The sequence below is a fragment of the Condylura cristata genome, unplaced genomic scaffold (genome assembly GCF_000260355.1).
Source record: "Condylura cristata isolate star-nosed mole 26May11 unplaced genomic scaffold, ConCri1.0 scaffold00013, whole genome shotgun sequence".
Classification (NCBI taxonomy): domain Eukaryota; kingdom Metazoa; phylum Chordata; class Mammalia; order Eulipotyphla; family Talpidae; genus Condylura; species Condylura cristata.
The window spans coordinates 24,993,764-25,020,809 of record NW_004567114.1 but is presented as its reverse complement, the minus strand read 5'-3'; the positions used below and the strand labels follow the sequence as shown (position 1 = coordinate 25,020,809).

General features: G+C 38.0%; 1 protein-coding gene across 3 annotated transcripts in view; it reads right to left on the bottom strand.

The window, feature by feature from the left end:
• Window positions 1–27,046, bottom strand: part of DCAF5 (DDB1 and CUL4 associated factor 5) — an 84,543-nt gene that overhangs the window by 46,719 nt on the left and 10,778 nt on the right. For all 3 annotated transcript variants that reach the window (XM_004681751.2, XM_012724593.1, XM_012724594.1), the window contains exons 2-5: window positions 12,613–12,756; window positions 10,153–10,189; window positions 8,554–8,693; window positions 6,677–6,806 (exon numbers count right to left, since the gene is read on the bottom strand). In XM_004681751.2, coding sequence (XP_004681808.1) covers window positions 6,677–6,806; window positions 8,554–8,693; window positions 10,153–10,189; window positions 12,613–12,756 — 451 coding nt within the window. The remainder of the gene's footprint in view (window positions 1–6,676; window positions 6,807–8,553; window positions 8,694–10,152; window positions 10,190–12,612; window positions 12,757–27,046) is intronic.

The following is a 27,046-nucleotide window of genomic DNA, read 5'->3' as shown; positions in this document are numbered from 1 at the left end:
TTTAAGAAATTCTCTAATGTTGAGAATCTGATTAGGGCCCAGCAGATAAACTGGCTCTAAAGCTCCACCTTGTGGCCTCAAAGCTCAAAAGCAACTTCTGTAGAATCCTCCATTCCCTCCACATAGCTAACTGATAGGTATGCAAAGTCAGCAACCCTTATAATCTCCTCTGAGGACTTAATTCCTTAGAGATGAAGTTTTGATTCATAGCATTCAGGGAATAATAGTTCCAGAAAACATTATAGACAACTAACTTTGAATATATGCACTATTTGGGGATGAATATTAACACTGTGCATACATTCAATGTTTATATTGATTCCATAACATTCTAAGCACTCTTATGTTTGCAGTAGAGGTTAAATATAAATAAAATACAACTCTGTCCTTAAAATCTTCAGAAAAGTAACAACACAGCTGAAAGCAAACACTTCCTTTTGAGAAGTTGGGCACTGAGAAGGAAATCAAACACCTTATACTGATTTGCTGGAGAGAAAATACAATTATATTAAAAGGTGAGCAAATACAGTAAAAACATCAACTGAGAGACGTAAAAAAATGTCCCAAACTGTAAGTTTCACTGAGGCTACTCTCTTCCTTCAGAAAAAAGGGGAAGCTTTCTTACATACTCTTATGCCCAAACTGTGCTGGGTGTTGGGGTCACACTGAGCAAAGGAAAGGAAGCTTTAAGAGTTGTAGCAGGGAGATTTGTCAAGGAGGTTGTCCCTGATAGATTGCCATTTGATCTTGGACCTTGAAGGGTAACTAGGACCTGACCGAGTAAGGAAAAATCAAGAAAAAGGGAGAAATTCTTCTTCATGTGTGTGTGAGTGCAGAGGAGGAGTACACGGGGAGGAAGGATGCCGGCACAAGAGAAGGCACAGATTGCTTGCTCAAGGAGTTTCTCTTTTATCCAGTAAAGTAGGCCATATATTCATTTACAAAAAAAGAAAATATTTTCTTAGAGCATCCCACATTATGTTCTGTGATATGACCAGGAACAAAGACAATGAAAAGCCACTAAAGTTGGGCGGGGGAAACGGCCAAAGTGCTATCTAAGGATATGTGCTATATGTCATCAACCAAGAGGGAAGTTAAAAAGCTAGTGCAATCAGCCCCTTCTGGTGAGAGTGACATGGGCTTGAAATGGGGAAGGAGCTTCAAGAACTCAAAATACTGGCCAGGCACTAACACAGAGCAATGCTGCTTATGGCAAAGGGATGTGAGACTGAAAGTTAAATAGAGCTCTGGGGTTTCAAGGAAGGAAAGAATATAGTTCTAGAGAGAAAACAAACTTATTATCAGTTTCAGTGGATGGAACACTCACCAAAGTAATTCACATATAGAGAAAGAAGGGAGAGGAGAGAGGAGGGCTTGGGAGGGAAAGGGAGAGGAGCATAGTGTTTAATCAAAACGCTTGTTTCCGGATTAAAGCTAATTATTCTGATACCTAAACTCCAACAATTCCAAATCTTTCTAAATTGCAACTTTATATAATACCATCTAAACTGATATTTATCTCTCCTTTTTTCCCTTCAAGTCAGTTCCCTAAAGAGCTGGTGATATTGCAACAACCACTGGCATCACAGGGAAGAAGATCAATACCCACTTGAAGACAACAGTAAATTTGGATTCTTTTTAGTTAAATTTACTTTAAGATCTAACATAATAAAATGCACTAACTCTATAAACATGCAGCTCAATAAATTTTTACATAAATATACATCCTGAAACTACCACCCAGATAAAGACACAGAACACCAGGATTTTCCTTATCCTAGGTAACCACTATTCTGACTGCTTGCTCATGAATAGTGTACAAATGGAATCATACGGTATGTGTATTAAGATGATTATGTGGCTTCTTTCATTCAACATTATGGCTAAGAGGCTCATCCGTGTCAATGTATGTATCTATAGTTCACCCCCTTTTCATGTCTCTGCAACATTCTGTTTTATGACTATTTTTATTTATTCATTCTCCTTTGATTAAACACTAGTATTGTTACTAGCCTTTGGCTTTTATGAATAAAGTAGCCATGAATATTCTTGGGAATGCCTTGCGTTGAAATATTTTTCTTAGATATATCTAAAAGTGAGGCTGCTGAATTGTGAAATCATAAATTTAGTTTTTGTAGCTACTGACAGCAAATTTTCCAAAGAGGTTGTACCAATTTATACTCACCTGAAATGTATGAGGTTTCAGTTTCTCCACACCCTTGATATTACCAAGTCTCTTTAATTTTAACCAGTCTGCATTAGTGATAATTCACTGTGGTCTCGTTTTGCACTTCCCTTATGAGTAAAAAGCTGAGAAAACCTTTTCAATGTCTATGGACTATTTGGGTATCACCTTTTGTGAAATTTATATTCAACATTTTCTGCTCACTTTAAAAATTGAGTTTTGTTCTTTTACTTGATTTGTAATTCTTTTTATATTCTGAATATGAATATTTGTTCAATAAATGTATTATGGCTATTCCTTCCTAGGTTATGGCTTGTCGTCTGGCTTATGTTTTCCCTTAATGAACATTTTAATAAACAAAAATTCTCAATTTTAATGAAATCCAAATCATCAGCTTTTTTTCTTTCATGTATAATACTTTTTACTTTTTCATGGATAAACTTTTTGTATAATACTTGTCTACCCTGATGGCCTTGCTTTCTGCGAGAAGAGGACAAAGTCCAGAGAGCCTCATTATTTAAAATTTCAACAAATATCAGTGCCTGAGTATCACTTCTAGCCTTTGAAGTTGAACCACTGGCACTATTTTCCCCTAATCATGAGCAATCCTTAAGTGTAATGTGGCAGAAATTGTCTGATTTGTTTAGAAGGCAGTGAGCACACTTGTTTGTCTCAATGGGATTGGCACTGGCCCTGCAGGACAGATGTTGAGTCTGGAAGTGTCTCAAGTCAAGTGAGGTCCTAAACACTTTCTTTCTAGTAATAGGGATTTGGACTCATTGCCCATTTTCACATGTGCCTTTACACAATATGTAAAAATACCATCTCATAAGGCAAGTCTTACAAGAATTGTTGGCGTATCCTAGTTTTGTTACTGAGTGGGAAATTACTCTATTATCCATGTCAAAGCAAGGCACTGTTATCTGTCACAAAACTAACAGTGCCTAACAGAAATTGACAGAAACTAAAAACAAGAGAGGGGAGAGAAAGATTAAGTGAACAGACAACTAAAACGGGCATTAAAAAGGGTGAAACCAGCAGGGAAAACTTTTCTTCTCCTCAACTCTCTAGATGTTCAAGGATCTCAGTCTGCAAACTATTCAGAGGCTTCTGCAAAAGTCCAAGTAAGACCTAATTGAGAGATGTTGGCAGTGACAATTGAGAGGATTGTTGTGAAAAGGTATCAACAGACATAATCTAAATGAAGTAAAAGAATCCTTGTCCAAACACAAAGCGTAATACTTGTGTCTGTGATGTCATTCTCTCTTCTCCAGTTCCTGATACTCAAGTTTCCATACTATGGCCCACTCATTACCACAAAAATCCCAAAAGTAGACCTTTCAAACTCCAACAACTGCAGAGCCAGACAAGTAACATAAGTGAATAAAGTACTCCTGGATTAAGACATCCCAAAGTACAAATATCATACAAAGATGATCAAGGATGTAAGAAAATAAAAGTTGAAAAATTAAAAAAAAAAAAAAGACATTAAAGAGCAGTGGAACCCTTAATACATTCTAACAGTTTAAGAAGAGAAAGATCATCTAGTACAGCTCAGCATAACTAGCCCTACATGGATATGGACACAAGGGCTTGCTTCTTCTCCCATACCAATTTATACTAAGGAAATCAGGACAGAAAAGCTCTATAATTTAATCCATGTGCGTGGACCAAAGAACAGGACTCTAACAGTATATTCTGCCCCTTTTCTGCCTCACTCATAAAACCTTATAAAAGTTGAAAGAAAAAAGTAAAAACATCCTAGTTCCCATGGTACTGTGCTCCTCCTTTCATTCCAGGAAAGTAATCAGTCAAGATTGCCAATTAGTCTTCTTAGATGATTATTCTCCCACATGGGCTTTTAAAAACGACACTTACCAAAGAAACCACACAACCTCATCCATAATTGAAGAAGTAATTGACACAAGGAGATAATATTTCCCTCCGTAATCCCAGAAACAGCTAAAACATTAGAGTCTGGAGAAACATGTTGTTTCATGTGCAACTAGTAGGCTTGCAAATCAGTGCAATCTTTGATGATGGCACTACAATCTGATATCAAAAATATAAAAATATACCCATTGACGTAGCAATTACCTAGAAATATTTTTGCAAAAGTCAGCAAGATATATTGCAATTAGGTTCAATGTACATTGTTTATAATGGCCCAAACTAGAAACAAGAAGTCCTGGTTGTTAAGTACATCGCATAAATGGAATATGCTATCATTTAAAAATATGTGCTAGCTCTGTAAGTGTTGATGTGAAAAAAACTCAAAGACAGTGAGTATATCTAAAAGGTTTCTTCAGTTGAAATTTTTAAAAGGATATATACACATTGCTGTAATATGCATTAAATTACGTTCTGAAAATATACATAAGAAATCATTCACTGTGGTTGCCTTTGAAGAGAGTGGCTAGAGACCAGGAAGAACCACCATATTGATGAACAAACATTTAAAAAATATAAAAAAATAACAGAAGATAATCTTGACATGTGATATTCTTTTTTTGTTTGTTTCATTACAATTCTATGAACATAAACCCTAAATCTAATAAATGTGAGTATAAAAATAAAACAATCTCACTTATGCTTTTTTAAAAAGGAAGAAGCCTTCTTTAGTGAGAAGACAAGGATCCAAATACAATGTACAGTAGGAAACTGGTGGAGGCTGGAAAAACAACAGAAGAATTAGAACACTCAGCACCCTCCCCCCCCCCTTCTCTTAAGACACTGCTGACATCGTGAACTACTCAGGCTTTCCACTGGGAATGAATAGCTCAGGGCCCCACTCCCATTGCCAGCTACTCATTATAAGTATGGGCAATAGCAGGTTGAGAGATGGCTGATGTAACTAGCCCAAGTCTTGCCTTTTATAACTGGATATGGCAGAATGGTTGTTCATAAAGAACCTGTAGTGGAGAGAATATGAGAGCTCAACACAAGAGACTGTCTTCCTAGCAGAAAACAAGCTTCCCTAAGCATAAACATTCCAGCAGCATAGAAAAGCAAGAGCCAGTATATAGCAAAAGAGAAGGCAAGAGAAATCTTTGCTGCCCTACATAGCCTGAAGGAACCCTGATCAACACTATAGACACTTTCTGGCCATCAGATGTGCTACAATAATTCTTCTTCTTTTTTTTTTTTTAAAAAAGATTTACATTTATTTATGCATACAAGAGCTGGAGTGTAGGCCAGAGGTGTGGGGCAGTAAGAGGATTAACCAAAGACAGTGAGGAGCAGAACAAGTAGATTGACTGAAATACACTGCTGGGGGGAGCAGCGGATGAGACAGGAGAGGTCTGCTGTGCCATATGGGTCAGCTCCCTGACTGGGGATCAAACTCATGCTGCAGTGGCTGTGGATAGCTTCACAGTGCTGAGACTTAACCCTTGTGCCAACAGGGAGGCCCTGCTGTAATAATTCTAACCAACTCTGACTGCTTCATGGAAAGCATCAGTGAGCACTAATAACCACCTAGGGAGATAATCATCTGTAATTCACTGTCCCTTTCATATGAGCACCATGAATTAAATCATAACTTAACTTTTCATATGATTTTGCAATGTTATTTTACAAAGTGGGAAATTACCTACATGTCAAAGTTCCAGAGGAGGTGGTGATACATGAAAGTCATCTATAAAGCAAGGCTAGTTTTATGTACAGATTGTCGCTACCCCATGGATTTAAGGAATACCAAAGAGTCTTCTACTTGGCCTTCTCCACACATTTTACTTAATGATGCCTGAAATACCTCCATTAATGGGTGCATTGGTGGTAGGAAGTCCATGGGGACAACCAAGATGGAAAAAGGCACAAAATATAAAAAATAAATAATAATTAAAAAAAAATACCCCCATTATTATGACCCATATTATCAGTTCAGGATTATCCCAACTATATAGTTTTTTAAAAAACAAACAGAAGGGGAAACAAATTAGGTTCCCAGCTCTGTCATACAAGGGCTCTTAACCTTTATTGCTGTAGTCACTGATCCTCTGGAGAATTTGAAAAAAGCAAATTCCTTTCTCAGAAAAATGAGTACACTATGTAATATCCATACAATTTAGGGAAGTAGGTATTAGTTTTCCTAAAACCTATCTAAGGAAACCTTCCAGCCGGTAGTTCAGAATCTGTGGTTCAACAACTAGAAATTTGACACCTTTCTCCCCCAAACCATCCCTACTTGCATCTAGGGAACAGTGCGCCAAAGGTAGAAGGCAGCACTGAAAGAAGGCTCTCACAAGTCTGCCCACACTGCCCCTGTCTAGAATTCGAATTACATCACTCCTCAGCGATCAGTATGGATTTTTCACGCTGCCTGCCCATTGGGAACAGGGCTTCTATGGCTTCAGAGATATCAATACAAGTCAGGAGACAACCAACTGAGATTAACTCATAGACAGGATCTCACAATACAACTTTTGCAAGCAGACCACATTACCTGGGAGTAGTGAGCAATTTTAATAACTTAAGAACAAAGGGGCTTACCTCTGAGGCTTTCGAATATCCCAGAGACCCACTCCTTCCTTTGAATTGGCTGTGGCCAATAACCTGGGCTCCACAGGATTAAACATGACACTATGAAAGGCAGATGGATAGTTTGCCAGACAGAAGGGCTCTGTGAAGAGAGAAATTATGTCAGTTCATTTCAAGCACCTTAGGCCAATGGCAGGCAAACAGTGGGAATGTGAAAACAAGCAGAAGCACACCATTTAAAAACCACCCCAAGAGCGGAGTAGTATGTCATCCTAGCAGTCATCCTTACACAAGGTCCCTGTTAGTCCTAGGATATACTTTTTGCACACAGAAGGGCTGAAAATCACAATTTAAACAAAATTTAAGCTGTAATATTGAGAAGTATACATATATATATAGTACCTACTCAGACACTGTGAAAAAAATAGAAATGGTCACCTCAGATGAGAAAGCAAGCAATTTACAGTAAGTGAAAATGAATTCCACATGGGCTGAAAAAATGTATGACCAATTACTTGTAGGATTATTATACTCTAATCCAAATGTATACATTTTAAAAATTAAAACTATATAGATCTAATGAAGACAAAGGAAACCAATGACAAAGATGAAGACAATCTGGTGGTAAGTAAAATGTATATATATATATATACACACACACACATATCGTAATGTGAAGCTGTACTTCCCAAATGGTAAAATAATAATATCTGATCAAAGATGAAATCAAATTAAAAACCAAAGACAAAATAATAGTGTATATACAGTTATGGTACACACAGTTCCCTAAAATAAAATTACCTCAGTCTAGAATGTTGTCATTTCATTCCCAATACTGGAATAAATCTAAATCCTTTAAATTTACTAGCTGACTCCAGGTAAAAGGAATACTCTGTTACCTGGGAGGATACACGTCAGTGGAAGTTGTTATAGACAGAAAACAATCCCCAGTCTATGATTTCCATTCAAGATCCTTCATAGGCCTTGGGGTAGGGGAGCTCTCAGTCCTCCCCACCATCAGGCATTTCAGCCACGGGAAAATTTCGCTTACCAAGTATAGCTTACAGCTACCTTATCTGCCTGAGCCCAAGAACAGGCTGTTCCTAGAGCTTTAACCTCAGCAGAGAACACAGCCCAGATGTTAAATGCTCAGAATATAAAATAATACAAGATCCTGATCCTGCCAGGACAGGTAGGATAGTAATTCCACATATGCAGGTATGATCGTGACAAAGCTGCCCAGGGAGATTGCGAGGATGGCACTCAGGGTAGCACTGGAGGAAAGTGTCTTTGAAGACAGGCAGAGTTACAGACAGAGATCTCTCTACAGGAAATGAATTGAAAAGATGTATTTCCTAAAGAACTGAGAAATTCAACAGAACAAGTTTTTCTATAAAAGATTCAAAAATGCATTTGGAGAGAAACTCACACAGACATTTCCTCTTAAACAGAGGGGCTTTGCCATCACTTACGTTCCTATACACAGTTAAAATGAGGTTCTGTGGTTATTTCATTAAAGTAACAAAGCTAAAAGTAGGATGCAAAAAGTGTATCTAACACCCACATTCTCTGTAATTAATGAGAATTATGTGTGTGCCAGCACAAGGATCAGAGTTGACTCCTGGTGGCAGCCCTCTGTAAAGTGGCATTGCATCTTAGAATCGTGTACAGCAAGATTCTGTGGCATTTTCTACATGCACAGGGGTTTGTAGAGACTCACATGACACTGGAAAATAGAACCTCCAAAGACATTTATGTATGCCCCCATGTGAACTTATTTTCCCTTTGTATCAGTTCGACCCAGGTTATTCAGATCCCAAATTGAGTATGCAGTGAGCTTGACATCGAACTCTTCAATACAATTCAACAACCTTTTGTAGTAACCCTACCTCCATGGGGAGACTCCCGGATGTCCCAGATGAGAACCCGGCCATCATCTGAGGAGCTGGCAAAAATGTTGTCATTTACTGGGCTCACTGACAAGCCATACACTGCATCTTCATGAGCAAACACATCCAAGGTCTCACTGCTGAAAGAGAGAGCAGAAAGAGGTTCACAGGCATACCTAGTCCCAGTCCTAGTCTAGTTCCTAGGATGGAGTTCTCTTTCATTTCTAGGGGAAAGTCAATCTAACTAAATCCAAAGGATATTATATGTATTAAAAAATAGGTATTCAACTTTCAGGTAAAAGAAAGTTCAAACAAGCTTTTTAGAGACTTCACAATAAGCTTACTTTTTGCCTGAATAAGCATATTCAAGAGTGACCCAATAGATGAGTTTTATGTTTTCATTTACCACAGGATGCATTTGCTTGTGTATAGATTCAGTGTGGTACTTGAACTCCAATAAGAAAAGAAGGTTTAGGCCCTCCCTGGTGGCACAGGGGTTAAAGACACAGTGATATCAAGTTATCGCCAGCCACTGCAGGTTGAGCTCAATCCCTGGCCAGGGAGCTCACCAACATGGTGGAGCAGACCTCGCCTGTCGTACCCACTGCTCTCCTCAGCAAAGTATTTCAGTTGATCTGCCTATTCTGCTCCCCACTCTGTCTCTGGTGAATCCTCTCACCCCCTGCCACCTCTAGCCTGCACCCCAGTTCTTACATGCATAAATAAATAAAATAAATCTTTTTTTTTTTTTTTAAAGAGAGAGAACATTATAGTCTCACCGATATGGAGACTGAAGCATAGATTATTAGGTCACTTAAAATCAAGTGGTGCTAGGATCTAAATTTAGGCTGTATGGTCTCTTATTCACCGTGCCCAATGAATGGGAGATGCCTCTTCTACCTCTGCTGGCATCAAATTTGACTACTTTAAACCTCCTTTTAAAATGGTATCTCTTAATAAAATTGTGAGTGTTAAATGAATTAACACATACAAAGCACTTGTAACAGTACCTGGCAGTTAGAACTCAATAAAAGCTATCATCATCATCATCATCATTACAGTTATTTTTATTCTATTTCCTTCCTTTCTAAACTCTCCTTTCAAGTTCTAACCTGAAAGCTATAATTTCACGCCAACTTTAAAAAATACATTTTTTTTTAAAGATTTATTTATTTGTACATACAGAAGTGGGGTACACAGGCCAGAGGCTCAGGGGCGGTGAGAGGCTTCACCAGAGACAGAGCGGGGAACAGAACAGGCAGATCTACGAAGTACACTGCTGAGGGGAGCAGCGGGCGCGTCAGGAGAGGTCTGCCACACCATGTGGTCACCTCCGGGGCAGGCGGGAATTGAACTCATGCGGAAGCGGCTTTAGATTCTCAGTGCAGTGCTTTAACCCGCTGCGCCACCAGGGAGGGCCCAAAAAATACATTTTTTAATCAAAATTTTATTTCAAAACTACTATAAGACTCTATTTTGGAAAATAATAGCTGGTTTGTGCTATTTTCTTTAAAAGATCACTTTGATCTAAAGAGAAAGTTGCCTCTCTTCACCTGAATAATAGAATCAATCGCCTTCACATATCAACAAATTATTTACCTTTCAACATCATGGAGGATAACTTGCTCATCATTTCCTGTAAGGAAAAAATAGGAGACACATAATAACTCCTTCAAAGTAATTCCTACCCACAAAACAATTTAACATTTTAAAGACTTCAGGGAAAATACATGAAAAGTATGAACATTAAATACAAATTAAATGTTAATTAGAAAAAAGATTTATAAAAATAATTTGAGGATAGGACATTCCTATAGAGAATTTTGAAAAGCATTGACAGCAACTAGGTATAACATAACAAATTTCCAAGTTACCAGTGGATGTTGTGGAAAAAACCACCTGTGGCAATTAAGGAAAAGATAAATGATCATTGGCAATTCATTCATGTAAGATAGTTTTTTTGTTTTTTTTTGTTTTTTTTTTAAGCAAAATGCTCATTAACCCTAAGATCTGGGGGGAAAATCTGTGAATTTTCTGTCTCATTTTTTTAAATGTGTGAAACAGATAATAACTGTACCTACCTTTCGAAGTCACTGTGAAAATCAAATAGAATCAGAATCATGCTAACCACTTTGTAATCCTCCAATGTTTGATACTACTCACATCCTCATTATCTCTTAGAACACTAAAACATGATTCTAAATGGCAGGAAAGTTTTTATCCACAATTTTTTTCTTTTGTATTTCTTTTTGTTTCATCAAGAACCCTAAAAATACCACATTTATGGTAGGTCTAGTTTTACTTTCAAGTGGTTTATATAGTAAAAAGAATAAAAACTCGAATATGAGAAAATGGAAGTAAAAAACTCCCCAAATTGTTGAAAATACAGCCAATGGGCCTGTAAGTAGAAAGTAAAAGTATCCATAGGATGTAGCCCAGAATATCTTAAAATCCTAGATATCAACCGTAGAGTTCTCCTGCTCACCTGTGACTACACAGGTACCTCTCATTTTCTTTCTCCTCTTCCTACTAAACCCATATTTTTACAATGTAAACTAAATAAATAAGTTCTGCCATGGGCACATACCAAGTAAGTCAGGCCTTACTAAGACCTACTAGTTAATAGGCACAGTATGCAGTAATAGGGCTTTAAGTTTCTTTGAAAAACTCACAGACCGAGTGCACAATTAATAGTCACAAGATGAGTTATTCTGTAGTAGTGGGGACACTGATAAAGGAGAAATCACGTGGCAGAAGGGGACAGTGTTTTCATGGGGAAGGAAACATTTGAACAGAAATTCAAATAACAAAACTCTTACCAATGGAAGACAAGAGGAATAAAAAAATCATGACCAAGGAGCAACAGAACACATAAAAGGCATAGTGCACCCTAAGATGGCAGTGTTTTAATGGGCTAGAATATAAGACTTAGAGGAAGAAAGATGAGACCAGGGAGGTAGACTAGGGGTTAGACTTTATCCTGTGGGCACTGCAAAGCAGAGATTCACGTAGTGGAATCTGAAGGAAAACTGATATAAGCAATGAATTAGATGGATGGTTAGAGATCAGTAACAGAAAACACAGAAAGTCACTGCAATCGTTCAGGCCAAAGAAATAATCTGAATCAGAGCAGTGGGTATAACAGAGAACAGAGACACTTTCAAGATAGATCTGATAGTCTAGGTGGTGAGTAACAAGATGAGTATATGAAAGAAAGGCAGGTTTGAGGACAGCTGAGATTTCTATTAGATTAAACCAAGTAAAACTCGTTTTTATACGTTGAAGTGTCAGCAGTTTTTCCAAGCTAAGTTTAAATAACAGAATGATGATAACAACTGAGAAAGAAAATCCGAGAACAAGAGGAAATTTTGGTTCAGAGAGAGGACCAATAATCTTTATTTTAGATCTGATACATTTAAATTGCTTTTGGAACACAGACATAGATATTCATTGGAAGGAAATCTGCAGGTCAGAACAGAAGTCAGGGCTAGATATATTATGGTCAGAAAGGAGGATGGTTGATGAACTCTATTTCCAAGAGGCTGGCTGGAGCACAAGTCATTTAAACTGTGCCCTAACACAATGTTTTTCAGACGGGAGTCATTAGGGGTCATGTCATCAACTTGAGTCATAAATTTTAAAATCTATAAAAATGAAATAGAATTATAAGACAAAACAAAACAAAACAGGGTATATGACACATACTTAGGTTAGGGACTATTTTAAGTATGCATGTTCCTGAGTATGAGATTGCAATATGAAGTTTTATACCAATAAATGAAAGAGCAAGAGTGGAGTAAAAAGAAAGAAGAAAGGGAAAGAAGGAAGGGAAAGAAGGTGGTGGTGGTGGGGGAACAGCAGAAGGGAAAAAGGGAAGAAAGGAGAGAGAATTTACTCTAACACATGCATCTAAACTGTGGTAATACTTAAAGACAAGTTATGGGAAATCAGTAATTATACAGCGTAATGAGGTAAAAGAAATCAAGGGAGTTATTTTGGCACTCCTTTAAATTCCTAGCAATGTGAATTTCCCAAGGTGGAAAACTCCCTTCTTCTCACCTCCAGAGAATACTTTGGTGTTTCCACTGTTGAAAGCCAGGCAAAAAATGTTAGAATGATGCTCTCCCTTCAGTTGTATGGGCTTGACTCTGGAATGGATAGCTTGTTCCATATGCCATAGCAGAACCCGGCGATCATCTCCTCCTTGAGAAAGAAATAAGAATTTAAAGTTAAAACAGCTGACATTTAGTTTAGCCAGCCCTGACTCCCATACTTTTTAAAACTGCATCTCCCCAACTTGATGAGATTCTAACCCAGATACATAAATGGAGGGCTCGATCCCCTTATCCATCAATAGACACATGGTCTCTAAGTCACTTTTTTTCCAAGGAATTAAATTTAATCTTGTCTGTACCTTCACTTTGTTTCTTTATAGTTCACATATAAGCAAAATCACCCAGTATGTCTTTCTCTTTCTGACTTTTTTGTTTAGCATAAATAATCTACTCCAGGTTCAGGCATGTTGTTGCAAATAGCAAGATTTTGTCTTTTTAATATTTAAATAGGATACTATTTTTCTTTAAAAAAAAAGATTTATTTATTTATGCATACAATAACTGGTGTACAGGCCAGAGGTGCAAGGGGGGGGTGAGAGAATTCACCAGAGAGCAGAATAGGCAGTTCAACTGAAATACTCTGCTGGGGGGAGCAGCAGGTGGGCCAGGAGAAGTCTGCTACCCCATATGGGTCAGCTCCCTGGCCAAGGATCAAATTTGTGCTGCAGTGGCTGTGGATTGCTTCATAGTGCTGTGTTTTAACCCCTTGCACCACCAGGGAGGCCCAGAATACTATTTTTCACTCCGCTTTCACTGAATATGGACACTGTATAAATGATAACTAAGGATTTGCCTGTCATAGTAGTAAGATCTAGACAGAACCCTACTTTCACAAAGCTGAGCCTAGCACTTTCCCCTGTATAACTACTCTTAATAGTCTAGGCAATATTACAATGTCCTACATCATGTGTCATATGTTATACATATTTGTTATATTTGCAGATGCATTTAAAAAATGACAGGATAAGCCAACTGTTAACAGTGGTTATACTATTTGTAGGGAATAGTAATTAAAAGAGTAATAAAAGACAGATTGAAGGGTTTTAATTTTATTTTGTACATTTGGCACTGCTTGACTTTTATTAACAAGTCTACCAATATTATATTCCTAATAAAAACTTAAGTTATAATAGTAGCAAGCACTGGCAACAAAACAAAGTAAACTCTGTACCTCTGCCTCTTTTTTCTCCATTCAATATTAAGAGCCACAAATTATAGCACATCTATACAAGGGCATACCATGGAGCCCCTCCTCCATATAAGGAGTCACTATCCTTGTGGGAGGTCTATAAGGATAAATCAGAAAGACATCCAAAGGTATTCGTTATGTTAGCTTTTAATAATCCCTATTCCTATTGCTTTCCCCCAACACTGAGGTCACAGGTCAAGGACCTGTCATTTCTTTTGCTACTATGTATCTTATTAGAGAAATACTTCCCTGTAGTATCTTTATCAAAGTAGAAAATTAAAAGACAAAGAGGCTCATGTTTCTTCTACTCATTCATGCTTGCATTTTAATCTCCTGAATCTATTTCATCAAATAGAAAACGGGCACCACATACCAAAATGGTGTATTCAAAGCAATTTACAGATTTAACACAATACCGATCAATACCAATGGCTTTTTTTAAGAGAATAGAATAAACAATTATCAAATTCATACAGAACCACAAAAGGTCCTGAATAGCTAAAACAATCTTGAAAGAGGGAAAACGGTATCACACTTCCTGACTTCAAACAATATTACACAGCAACAGTAATCAAAACAATTTGGTACTGGAGCAAAAAATAGAAACGTAAACCAATGGAACAGAAGCCCCAGAGATAAATGCATATAAACATTGACATTTAATCTTCAACAAAGTAGTTACAGCCATAAAGTAGAGAAAAGATAAACTTTTTAGTCTATGGTGCAGGAAAATATGAATAGCCATTTGCAAAAAATAAAGATAACAGAGCAAGACAAATATTTAACTCCACATACAAACATTAATTCAAATTGGATTAAAGATTTGGCTATCGGAACTGAAACCATAAAGTACTTGAAAGAAAATACAGGGGACACAGTACAGGATATCTACCACAAAAATGCATTTGGGAATTTCTTTCCCAACAGCAAGAGAAACAAAAGCAAAAATAAGTGGGACAATATCAAACTAAAACCTTGTACTTCAGGACACCCCTAGTGGTGCAGCAAGTTAAAGTGCAGCAGTATGAAGCTATCCATAGCCACTGCAGCGCAAGTTCGACCCTGGACCAGGGAGGTGACCCACATGGCATGGCAGACCTCTCCTGACCCACCTGCTCCTCCCCTAGCAGAGTATTTCAGAACATCTGCCTATTCTATCTCTAGTGAATCCTCTCACCCCTGCACCTCTGGCCTGTACTGTCCTTGTACGCATAAGTATTTAAAAAACACATGTACAAAACCTTGTACTTCAGAGAAATATAAAACAAAGACAACCTACAAAATGGGGGGGAAAATTGCATACCATACTTCTGACAAGGGGTTAATCTCCAAAATTCATGAAGTACTTACATAGTCCAACAGCAAAGAAATGATCTAATAAAAAAAATAGACAAAGGACCTCAATAGACACTTCTATAAAGAAGGCAGATGGCCTACAGACATATGAAAAAAATGTTCAATATCACTTATAATAGAAATGAAAATTAAAACCACATTGAGATACCCCCTCATCCCTGAGAGAATGGCCCATATAAAAAAGAACAGAATTAACAAATGTGAGGTTGTAGTGAACTCTTATCTACTATTGGTGGGAATGCAAGACCCCGTGGAAAATAAAAGTGGAAATTCCAACAATATGACCCAGCAATGCCTATTAGGTATTTTTCCAAATAATATGAAAACACTAACACAAAAAGATTTACCTATACTTATTTATATATATAGCAGCACTGTTTACATATGCCAAGTCAAGGGAAAACACCCATGGTTAGTAGATAGAAAAACATATAGTTAATGGAATATCACAACCCAACTATGAAAAAGATGAAACAGTGGCATCTGGGGGGAAACAGATGGACCTCAAACATATTCAACACTGTATGTTTTAGGGGTATATGTTCATATCTCTTCAGATGTATGATGCCACGCTATATACACTATCAAAGCATCCATCCCTCTACCATTGACCAGTGGGTTCCATTTCCCTATCCTCACCCTCCCCTTCTGGTAGAATCAGTTCTGTAGTCAGAATTTCTAGGGTATGTTTTCCAGTTTTGTCTATTCCTTTGTTTTTGTTATTTTTTTTCTTTATATTCCATGTGAGTGAAATCACCTAGTATTTGTCTTTATCCTTCTGACTGACTTTGCTTAATATAATCCCCTCTAGTTCCATTCATGTTATTGCAAATGGCAAATTTGCAACTTATTTTGTAGATGAGTATTAATTCCGCTGTCTGTGACCCATTTACCTATCTTTAGGTTGTTTCTAAAAATTGACTGTTGTAAACAGTGCTACAGTAATCACAGGAGTGCATATATCCCTTTCAAATTAGTTTCTTCCTATTCTTTGGGTGGATAATTGCTACATCACATGACAGATCTGTTTTTAATATTTTGAGAAATCTCCATGCTCTTTTTCAAATCTCCATGCTCTTTTTAATATTTTGAGAAATCTCCAGACCCTGCTCCAGGGTCTGGAGCAGTCTATTTTCCCATCAACAATATATGAGGATTCCTTTTTCTACATCCATGCGATCACTGATTTCTGGTCCTTTTGATATGTGTCATTCTCAAGGTGTGAGATGGTATCTTATAGTATGGATAAAAATCATTTTTAAAAAACAATAGGCACTGAGGCAAATATGAAAACTCACAGAAGCAGAAACCCAAATAGCCAATACAGAGGCTCTCAATGTCTGTAGTAATCAAAGAAATACAATTTTTATAATTAGGTATATTCTTACAAGGAAATATATTGAGTGTTCACTGTATCACTGATCGTAATAGAAAAGGAAGACTGTGACAATAAAAATAGCCATCAATACACAAATTAGTGGATTCCATTAATGAATCTATACCCAAAAGAATAGTATATAACACCACAAATAAAATCTACAACCAACAGAATACTGTATAGCAGTTGAATCAACATGAACAAGCCTTGAAAACCTAATGGTAAGTTTAAAAAGCAAGTTTTAGATTGATATGTAAAGGATGACATTAAGTATACACTTCACAAGTAATAAATAATAAGTACAAAACAATACCATATTTATAAACACATTGTAAAAAGGGGGGCCTTCAATTATATTTGGAAAGCTTTTTGGGGGGGCGGGAAGACTAGAAACAAATGTAATAAATTACCAATATTCTGTCAAATCTGACTGGTACCTCTTCTTCACATTTAAATATTTCATGATATTAAGAAAGTATTGTAACATCTCTAGAGGATAATAATGGCATTGTGGTAATGATAAAAAAGAAAATAACCCCTATCAATTAGGGACGTATATTGAAGTAGGTGAAATGGATCTGTCTACAATTTCCATTTAATATTTCAGGATGAAAGAGGAAGAGATGGATTAATAAAAATTGTTGAATGTAGGTAACTATATTTTGTATATGTTTGAACATTGTAATAAAATAAAGTATTTGGGAGATTTTTAAAGATTTATTTATTTATTCATACACAACTGGAGTAACAGGCCAGAGGCACAGAGGCGGTGAGAGGATTTACCAGAGACAGTGGGGAGCAGAACAGGCAGACTGATGAAGTACACTGCTTACACTGCTGAGGGGAACTGTAGGCAAGATAGGAGAGGTCTGCTGTGCCATGTGAGTCTCCTACCTGGTCAGGGTTCAAATTGTCCTTGAAGTGGCTGTGAGGAGCTTCATGGTGCTATCTTTTAACCCATTTCACCACCAGGGAGAGCTGGGGATATTTTTTTAATGTTCATAATAGAAATAGAATAAGAGAACAAGACTCTCTAAAATGAGCTGGGATGCTCATAGCAAAAAAACAAAAAACAAAAATCAAATGAAGGCACCTATTCATGAAAACCTATGTCTCTTGGAATTGCAACATCTTTAAAAATTTCAATAAAAAAGAAAACAGAGTTATCAATATCTATGCACTCAATGTCATAACCATTCTCAGCCAAGGGTCTTCCCCCATCACCCAGAGGGCATTACCTTTAATGTTCATTCTAGGTATTTATAGGATGGTTTAATTTTGCCAAATACTTAGTAATTCAAAATACATAGTTATTTGTAGAGTTCCTTACAGTCATTTAAAATGACATGTCATCTTTCTCATCAATGAGGCAGCCCAATAGCAGGCACAGAGAAACAAACCTGAACAGCAAGCCCATCACCTCTAAGACTAGCCCAGTGATTCCACTGAGAAGGTCAAATACAAAACCCATGGAGGGTATCACACCTGACAGTAACATCTGATCTTTGCTGGAGAACAACTGGAGAAAGGCTGCACTCCCCAGACTACAATAGTCAATCAGAGTCCACCCTGCCCTGGGCGCTGCACCTGAGGGAAGAGTCACTGAGCCAGCCTTCCACCAGGTCACAGCCACACCAACAACCTGCAACCTGAGAAGAAGGTCAAATAAGGCCTCATGTCTGGGTCCTCCTCTGCCCACAGGGGTGCTTACTGCCCAAGCCCCAAAAGCCCCCAAGGCCTCAATAAAGTTTCCCTTTCACTAACTGGAATAAGCCCATTAATTAAATGACATATATACTCAGTATCTAACATGGTAACAACCATGTTCACAGGAGATTGGACTCAGAGGCAGAAATTATGCCATGACAGGGCCTACTTCTACTTTGCCCTCAAAATGTAAGTGCACATTCCACCACCATCCTATAAACATAAACACACCTTTAATTCCTTCCTTAGGCAAGGTACTAAAAACACTACAAAGACAATACTTTTCAATCATGTGTTGGCAAAACACACACACACACAATAGATGCGAACTGAGGCCACATTACTTTCTTTTTAAAAAATAGCACAATGGCAGGTTTGGGGTTTCATCTTCTATAGACAGCAAAGATGATGGTATAGAATGGTACAGGAATTACAAGCTCTGGAACAGAAGTCTCTGGATTCAATCCTAGTTTCACCAACCAACCTGGCTGTGATTGAGTGAGTTATTCTACTTCTCTAGCCTCAACTTTAAGACTGTAAAAAGAATAAAATACCAGCTGTCTCCCAGGTTTACTTGAGATAACATATGTAAAAGCATTAGCCTAGTGTGTTCTGTATTAGACACACACCTCAAAACATCCTAGTTTCTAAATAAATCACCCATGAATTTGTTCTCATCTTTCAAATTCTTGTTTAGGTAGCTTAAGAGTACGAATACTATATTTTAATAAAATAAAACTATACACAAATTTGTACATGGAAAGGCAGATGCAAACAGAGTCTACATTTTGGGTATAGCATTTAATACCCTTTATATTGTTGCAAGGTTTTTCACCCTGCAAAAACTAAAGGCAAATCTTTCAGTTGCCTCTCTTCTCAACCTATTTATTCCTTATCTCTCTCTATATATATGTATGTATATATACATATTGTTGTATGTACATACACACATACACATAAGTACACATTTACATGTACACACAAGCATATATAATAGAGTCTGTGAAGCCAAATCTTCTTTTATGTTGACCATCTCTTTCCTGAGTTCTACAAAGCTGCAAAGAGCTATAAAGGAATAGCTTATGTGTCACACAGCCTAGCCACATCAATGATTAGAAGTCTGTTTTAGCTATTTTTCCAAAATTGAAAAAATTAACATTTATGTAGACATTTATGCACATATCTTCCCTGTGCGATAAGATTATAGGGACCCTTTTTCCAGATGAGGATCAGAGAAACAAAGTAACCCAAGGAATTAGTATTCCTTGTGTCTCTTCTACCAAAGTGCAGAGGGCAGAACACTAAGAATTCCAAATGAGGATGTCCCATAGTTTTATGCAGCATTTTTCATGTGTCTCCTTTTGTTTCTGGTAATGTTTCACATTTGGATCTTCTTCTTCTTCTTTTTTTTTTTAACCATTTTTAAGTGTAGAGTTTGGTGGCATTGAGTGCATTAACTTCACAATGTTGGAAGCCATCTAGAGAACCTTTTCATCTTCCGAAACTGAAAATATGTATGCCTTGAACAACAACTCTCCCTGGCAATCACCATTCTACCTTTCGAGAGGTATTTCTGTCTCTATGAATTTGTCTACTCTAATAAATGGACGCACACAATATTTGTCCTCTGATGACTGGCTTATTTTATTTAGCCTAATGTCTTCAAGGTCCATCCATGTTGTAGCATGTGTCTGAATTTCATTTCTTTTTAAGGCTGAATAATATTCTATTGTGTGTATAAATCACATTTCATTTATCCATCTGTTGATGAACACTTAGGTTGTTCCCACTTTTTGGCTATCATGATTAATGCCATTGAGAAAATGAGTGTAGATACATGTTTGAGTGCCTGCTTTCAATTCTTGTGAGTCTATACCTAGAATTAAAATGGTACCATATTGTAACTTTATGTTTGATTTTCTGAGTAAAACTGCCACATTGTTTTCCACAGTGGACATATCATACAACTTATATTCCTACCTGTAAAGTACAGGAATCCAATTTGTCAATAATCCTCACAAACACTTGTTGCTTTCTGGTTTTTCTTTAAAAATAGCTATTCCGGGCCTTCCTGGTGATGGCGCAATGGATTAAAGCACACACTATGAAGCTGTTGCAGTCACTGCAGCTAGAGTTGAATCCCCAGCCAGCAAGGTGACGACATGGTGCAGCAGACCACTCCTGACCTGCCCGCTGCTCCCCTCAGCAGTGTACTCATCAATCTGCCTGCTGTTTCCCACTGTTTCTGGTGAATCCTTTCACCTCCACACCTCTGGCCTATACCCAAGTTCTGTATGCATAAATAAATAAATCTTAAAAAAAAAGTTATTCCAGTGGATGTGAAATGTTTGCTGGTCTTTCTAACTTTCAAAAAATAACCAAGATGGCTCCTAAGCCTTAATGAATAACTAGGAGCACATCATTCTCCATGCAGTCTATTTTTTGATGTTATGTATTATTTTATACTTTATCTATCCTGAAATTTATTTTCATTTTTCTTCATACTTACTTACCTATAGCTATGTTAAATGTATTGGTTTAACATTTCACTACCTGAAAAAACTAATGTGTGTACATACACATACATACACACACACACACATATATATTTGGAGTATTTATATGTATTCCCTCCTCAAATTACTTATAAAAACATTAAGGGCACATGGCCCTCCCTGGTGGCGCAGCGGGTTAAAGCACAGCACTGAGAATCTGAAGCCACTTCCGCATGAGTTCGATTCCCGCCTGCCGCCTGCCCCGGAGGAGACCACATGGCGAGCCAGACCTCTCCTGGCCCGCCCGCTGCTCCCCTCAGCAGTGTACTTCGTAGATCTGCCTGTTCTGCTCCCCACTCTGTCTCTGGTGAAGCCTCTCACCGCCCCTGAGCCTCTGGCCTGTACCCCAGTTCTGTATGAATAAATAAATAAATCTTAAAAAAAAAAAAAACATTAAGGGCACAAATGTTCATTTGCCCAACCTACCACTTCTGCAACTAGATTTATTTTAGAAGTGGATATGGTATGAGGCATTACAACATTTAAAACCAAAGACTTGTTTTTTAAAAAAAAGTAGAGTGTCAGCAACCAAAAAAAATAATAATAATAAACACATGCCTTTGGCAGCAACATGGTTGGACCTGGAAAAGTTCATGCTTAGTGAAATAAGCCAGAAAGGAAAGGAAAAATACTGATGATTTCACTCATAGCAGGAGTTTAAAGGACCAGGGGAGAAAATAATAATAATAATGAACAACTACATACCAGAGACATTTTACAGGGGTGGAAAGGGGAATGGGATCAAAAACAGTGGGGGAAGGAAGTACATTGGACTATGGTGATGGCACATGGGTGATTTGGTGATGGGAAGCCTACAGGGATTACAACTGAGATGGAAAAAGGCACAAAATCATGTAAAAATAAACTATTATATTATTAAAAAAAAAAAAGTAGAGTGTTTGCTTGTTAGTTTAAAAACCAACAACAAAGACTTAGGATATTCATGCATAGATTCAACTATCAATATTGCTATCACATATTCTAGCTATCTGCCATTAAGCAGATTGCTCTAAATTGTATCCTCTCATCTGTACAATGAGACTATACCTAGCTGTTTTTTTATGTTATGTTAGAATTAATGGGAAATGTGTAAAGGGCTTTACCCATTGCCTGATACACAGTAGGAGCTAGATAAATGTTAGCTAATTATTTTGCTGTTTGAATTTCAAAAGAAATAGCTAACTAACATCAGCTAAATTACTCTGGGTCGGGGACCACCCTAAGGGTTTTACATGTAGTGGTTCTTCTAGTTCTTTTAACAATCCTAAATAGATACTGTCTTTTATTTTCCAGATGAAACTGCAGAAAAGCAACATAATCTGAAGGCATAGCTACCAAGAATGAGAGTTGGGATCTGAATCCAGGTAATCTGGTTCCAAAGACCAACTTCCTCTCAACAATAAATTCTAGCCTCTCAAATACAACACGGGCCAGGCATGGAAGTGAAACCTGCCAGATTAAATGGAAACTGAACGACATTCAACCCTTTGTAAAGGACACGTCACTACTCAGCTCCATTCAGTTACTGTCATAGAGGAATGCAGACTCAGAGTTTGCCAATCTGCCAAGTTTTTGGAGAAGCCAGCAACCTGATTTTTGCTTAATGCAAGCATCAGTGCAAGCTAACATTTGGCCCATGAGTAAGTTAAGGTAGGGCAGTTAAACCAAGATAATAAACTGGGGTACAATGATACTTTTTAAGTCAGGAGGAAAAAATCAAATGGTGAGAGCAAGTAGGTGGGTATGGAAAGTTGGTATCATGTGAATTTTGCTCTTTACCACAGAAGTAGTCATAGGAGGGATAATATCTACAGGCATCAAGTACCCCACCCTATTCAGTACTCAGATATTTTGAAAGCTGAGTCCATCTATCTACCTATATCTTATTTTCCCATATATTCATTAAGTAGCAGGACTTTACTATCCCCATTTTAAAGATGTGAAAAGTGAGGCTCTGGCTTGCCTCAGTGATACAGCCTTGACTCCTAGCTTGAAGCACTTTACATTAAATTGGAAGCAAGAATTTGGGTAGCAGCAACAATCCAACTGGACAGCTAGGACACACCAGAAAATAAAGGGGTTCTTTTAAAATCATGTGATTAGTAGCAAGTGTTTAACAGAGTTAAGTTTTTTTTTTGTTTTTGTTTGTTTGTTTGTTTAAGATTTATTTATTTGCATTCAGAACTGGAGTACAGGACAGAGGTGCAGGGATGGTGAGAGGCTTCACCAGAGACAGAGTAGGGAGCAGAAAAGGCCAATTGACAAGTACAGGGCTGAGGGGAACAGCGGGCGGGTCAGGAGAGGTCTGCCACACCATGTGAGTCACCTCCATGGCTAGGAATTGAACTCATGCTGAAGTGGCTTTAGCTTCTTACTGCTGCACTTTAACCTGCCACCAGGAAGGGCCCGAGCTTGTGTTTTTAAATCCCAAGTACATACCAATCCCTAGATAATGTCTCTAAATTCCTGACCAGAAATACAGAAATCCATAAATATCTTACATCAGAATCATAAAGTCAGAAAACACCTTAAATCTTTTCCACCATTCCTATTTTGCCAGTGAAGAAACTGAAGCACAGATCAACTCCGCTATCCAAGAGCACAAGACCAGTGAGAAAAGAATGGGATTCAAATCCGAGATTCCCAATTTCAAAGACCCTGTGCTCTTCCGAAAGCATGGAAAGCAAAGGCCACTGAATGATTTCAGAGAAATTATTTTAATAATTATATACTTTAGGGTTTCCCTGGTGATGCAAGGGGTTTAGTCTCAGCACTATCAAGCTATCTTCAGCCATAATAGCACCAGTTGGATTCCTCACAAGGGAGCTGACCCGTATGATGTGGCAGACCTCTCCTATCTTGGCCACTGCTCCCCTCAGCAGTGTGTTTCAGTCAACTCCCTATTCTATTCCCTACTCTGTCTCTGGTGAATCCTCTCAACCTCCATACATCTGGCCTGTACCGCAGTTCTTCTATACATAAGTAAATAGTTTAAAATACATACTTTTTTTTAAAAAAAGATTTATTTATTTTATTCATACAGAACTGGGGTACAGGCCAGAGATGCGGAGGGTGAGAGAATTCACCAGGGACAGAGTGAGGAGCAGAACAGGCAGATCAAGAAGTACACTACTGAGGGGAGCAGCGGGCGGGTCAGGAGAGGTCTGCCACGCCATGTGGTCACCTCCAGGGCAGGCAGGGATCGAACTCATGGGAACTCATTCGGAAGTGGCTTAAGCTTCTTAGTGCTGTGCTTTAACTCGCTGCGCTACTAGGGAGGGCCTAAAATATATACTTTAAAAATTTATTTATTTATGCATACAAGAACTGGGGTACAAGACATAGTTGTGGGGGGTGGGGTGGTGGATGTATGAGAGGATTCACCAGAGACAGAGTGGGGAGCAGAACAAGCAGATGTACCAAAATACACTGCTGAGTGTAGCAGCAGACAGGCCAGGAGAGGTCTGCCTTGCCATATGGGTCACCCCCCCTTGCTGGGGACTGAACTCATGCTGCAGTGGCTGCAGACAGCCTCACAGTGCTGTGCTTTAGCCAGTTGTGCCACCAAGAGGGGCCCAAAATACATATATATACTTTAATGTGTAGTAAGGGGAAAATTGTGTGTGGTTTATAGGAACCATATTAAAAGTTTCCCTTCAAATACTGCTTTAAGAAGAACAAATTTAGAAAAAGACGTTAAATAACAACATAGATGATCCCTTTAAATGTGACTAAAATCAGAAAGGTTTAGCTTAGGGACCTCCCTGGTGGAGCAGGGGTCCCCTGCCAGAGAGCTAATCCACATGGCAGAGACTTCTCCTGCCTTGCCTGCTGCTCCCCTCAGCAGTATACTTCAGTAGATCTGCCTGTTCCATGCCTACTCTGTCTCTTGTGAGTCCTCTCACCCTCTGCCCCACCCTGTGTCTACACCCCAGGTTGCCCACATGGCACAGCAGATCTGTCCTGTCTCCCCTACCATTCTCCTCAGCTGTGTATTTTAGTAGGTCTTCCCTGTTCTGTTCCCCACTTTGTCTCTGGTGAATTCTCTCACCACCACCCCCATGCTCTGTACCTCTGGCCTATACCCAGGTTATTGTATGCATAAATAAATCTTAAATATATATATATTATGGTGATGGCACACAGGTGACTCGGTGACGGGAAACCCACGGGGATTACAATTGAGATGAAAAAAAATGTACAAAATGATGTAAAAATAAACTATTATATTATTAAAAAAATATATATATATATATATATAAAGCTCTTGAAACCAAAGAACATGAGGATTTTTGCTGTAGAACAGTGCTCAACTAGGATATTTTGTCCCTCTGGGGAGCATCTGGCAATGTCTGGAGACTTTGTTGGTTGTCACAACTGGGGAGATGCTACAGGCACATATGGGTTAGAGGCCAGGATGTTGCTAAATGACCTACAACACACAGGATAAACCTCCACAATAAAGAATTATTCAGTCTAAAATGGCAATACTGTAAAGTCTGGGGAAAAAAACCTGCTTTTGAAAACTATTCAATAACAAAAATGTTAACTAAGAAAGTTACAAAACAGCCTAATTCCAGCCCTCCCTGGTGGCGCAGCTGGTTTAAAGCACAGCACTGAGAAGCTAAAGCCACTTTCGTGTGAGTTCGATTCCCGCCTGCCCCGGAGGTGACCACATGGTGTGGCAGACCTCTCCTGACCCGCCCGCTGCTCCCCTCAGCAGTGTACTTCGTAGATCTGCCTGTTCTGCTCCCCACTCTGTCTCTGGTGAAACCTCTCGCCGCCCCTGAGCCTCTGGCCTGTACCCCAGTTCTGTATGAACAAATAAATAAATCTTAAAAAAGAAAAAAAACTAAACAGCCTAATTCGGCTTTAAATATGTACATATGCTTACAAAAAAAGAGTAAACTATATCCTTTGCATTAAAAATCATTATCCCGAGTAGGTGGGATTCTTCTTTCTTTAAGATTCCCTATTTTCTAAATTTCCTATAATATTTTTTAACATGAATAAGTGGGAAGTCTGTCTTATAAGTGCTATATTCTGATGACATACGATTTAAGGAAATTCTCAATAGTAAACTATAGAATTAGTGAAATGTCCAACAATAATGGCAGCTCCTTAAGTAAAACTAGGAAAACACTAGAAACCAATTCTTAGGGCTTCAAGGACAGTAGGATTTAGAAGAAAGTTACTGAGACAGCAGGTGGTACACTGTAAAGTATTCCCAGACCAGGACCACAGGCTGTCTTTATGTCCAGTTCCCTCTTCTGCCAGGGGATTCCCCTGGACAATATGCTCTACTGCTTATACCAGAGACGCTTTTCATTGATTCTGAGTAGTTCCTGATTTTTAAGTTCTTTTTTTAAAAGAATACTACTGACCTGACTTTTGTAAAAGCAGTATTACAACATAATAAAGCTTTTTTCCCCTCCTTGGTCGATTTTAAAAACATTGAACCAGTATTTTCCTTGTCTTATTTCATGTCTAATTTTTTAAATTTACTTATCTACTTACATTATTGTTCATTTTACAACAATGTTTACTTCCCCCTCCCCTATCCATCATTACATAGTCCCCACCAATATTTTCTTAGACCTTCTAGAAGATACCTAATACCCACTTATGAACAGGTAGTAACAGAGGTGTCAACTCGGAGATTATAAATCAAAGGCCACTTGAAGTCAACTGGCCACCAAACACCCAAATTTCAGTTATTTCTCACCAATATATCTAAGGCAAAATACATGTTTCAGACATCTATGGCACCAATTGGTATGTACAGTATATATAGCAAGGTTAAGATGAGAGAGAAATAAGAGAAACTACATAAATATCAGCCCTCAGAAACTCCAATTAGTCATTTGGCCTTAAGTAGTAACATAAAAGATAAAAGTGTAATTTAGATACACTACTTGAAGGAGAATTCAGCAGGAGGGAAATTGTGTAACAAGATTTTGAAAATACCTGAATTTGCAAAATAAAAAGTCCTCCTCCTGAGAAATACACTTAGATGGAAACAAACTCCCCAAAATAAAGAAATACATAGTTCAACATGCTAAGAATTAAAATCTCTACTTATTTATCTATAAAGGGGCACTACTATCTTAATCAAAACAGCCATATACAGAGGCAATGAAACTCAAGATAAAATATACTGAAGAGTTAAACACTTAAAAAGTTTAACACTTTA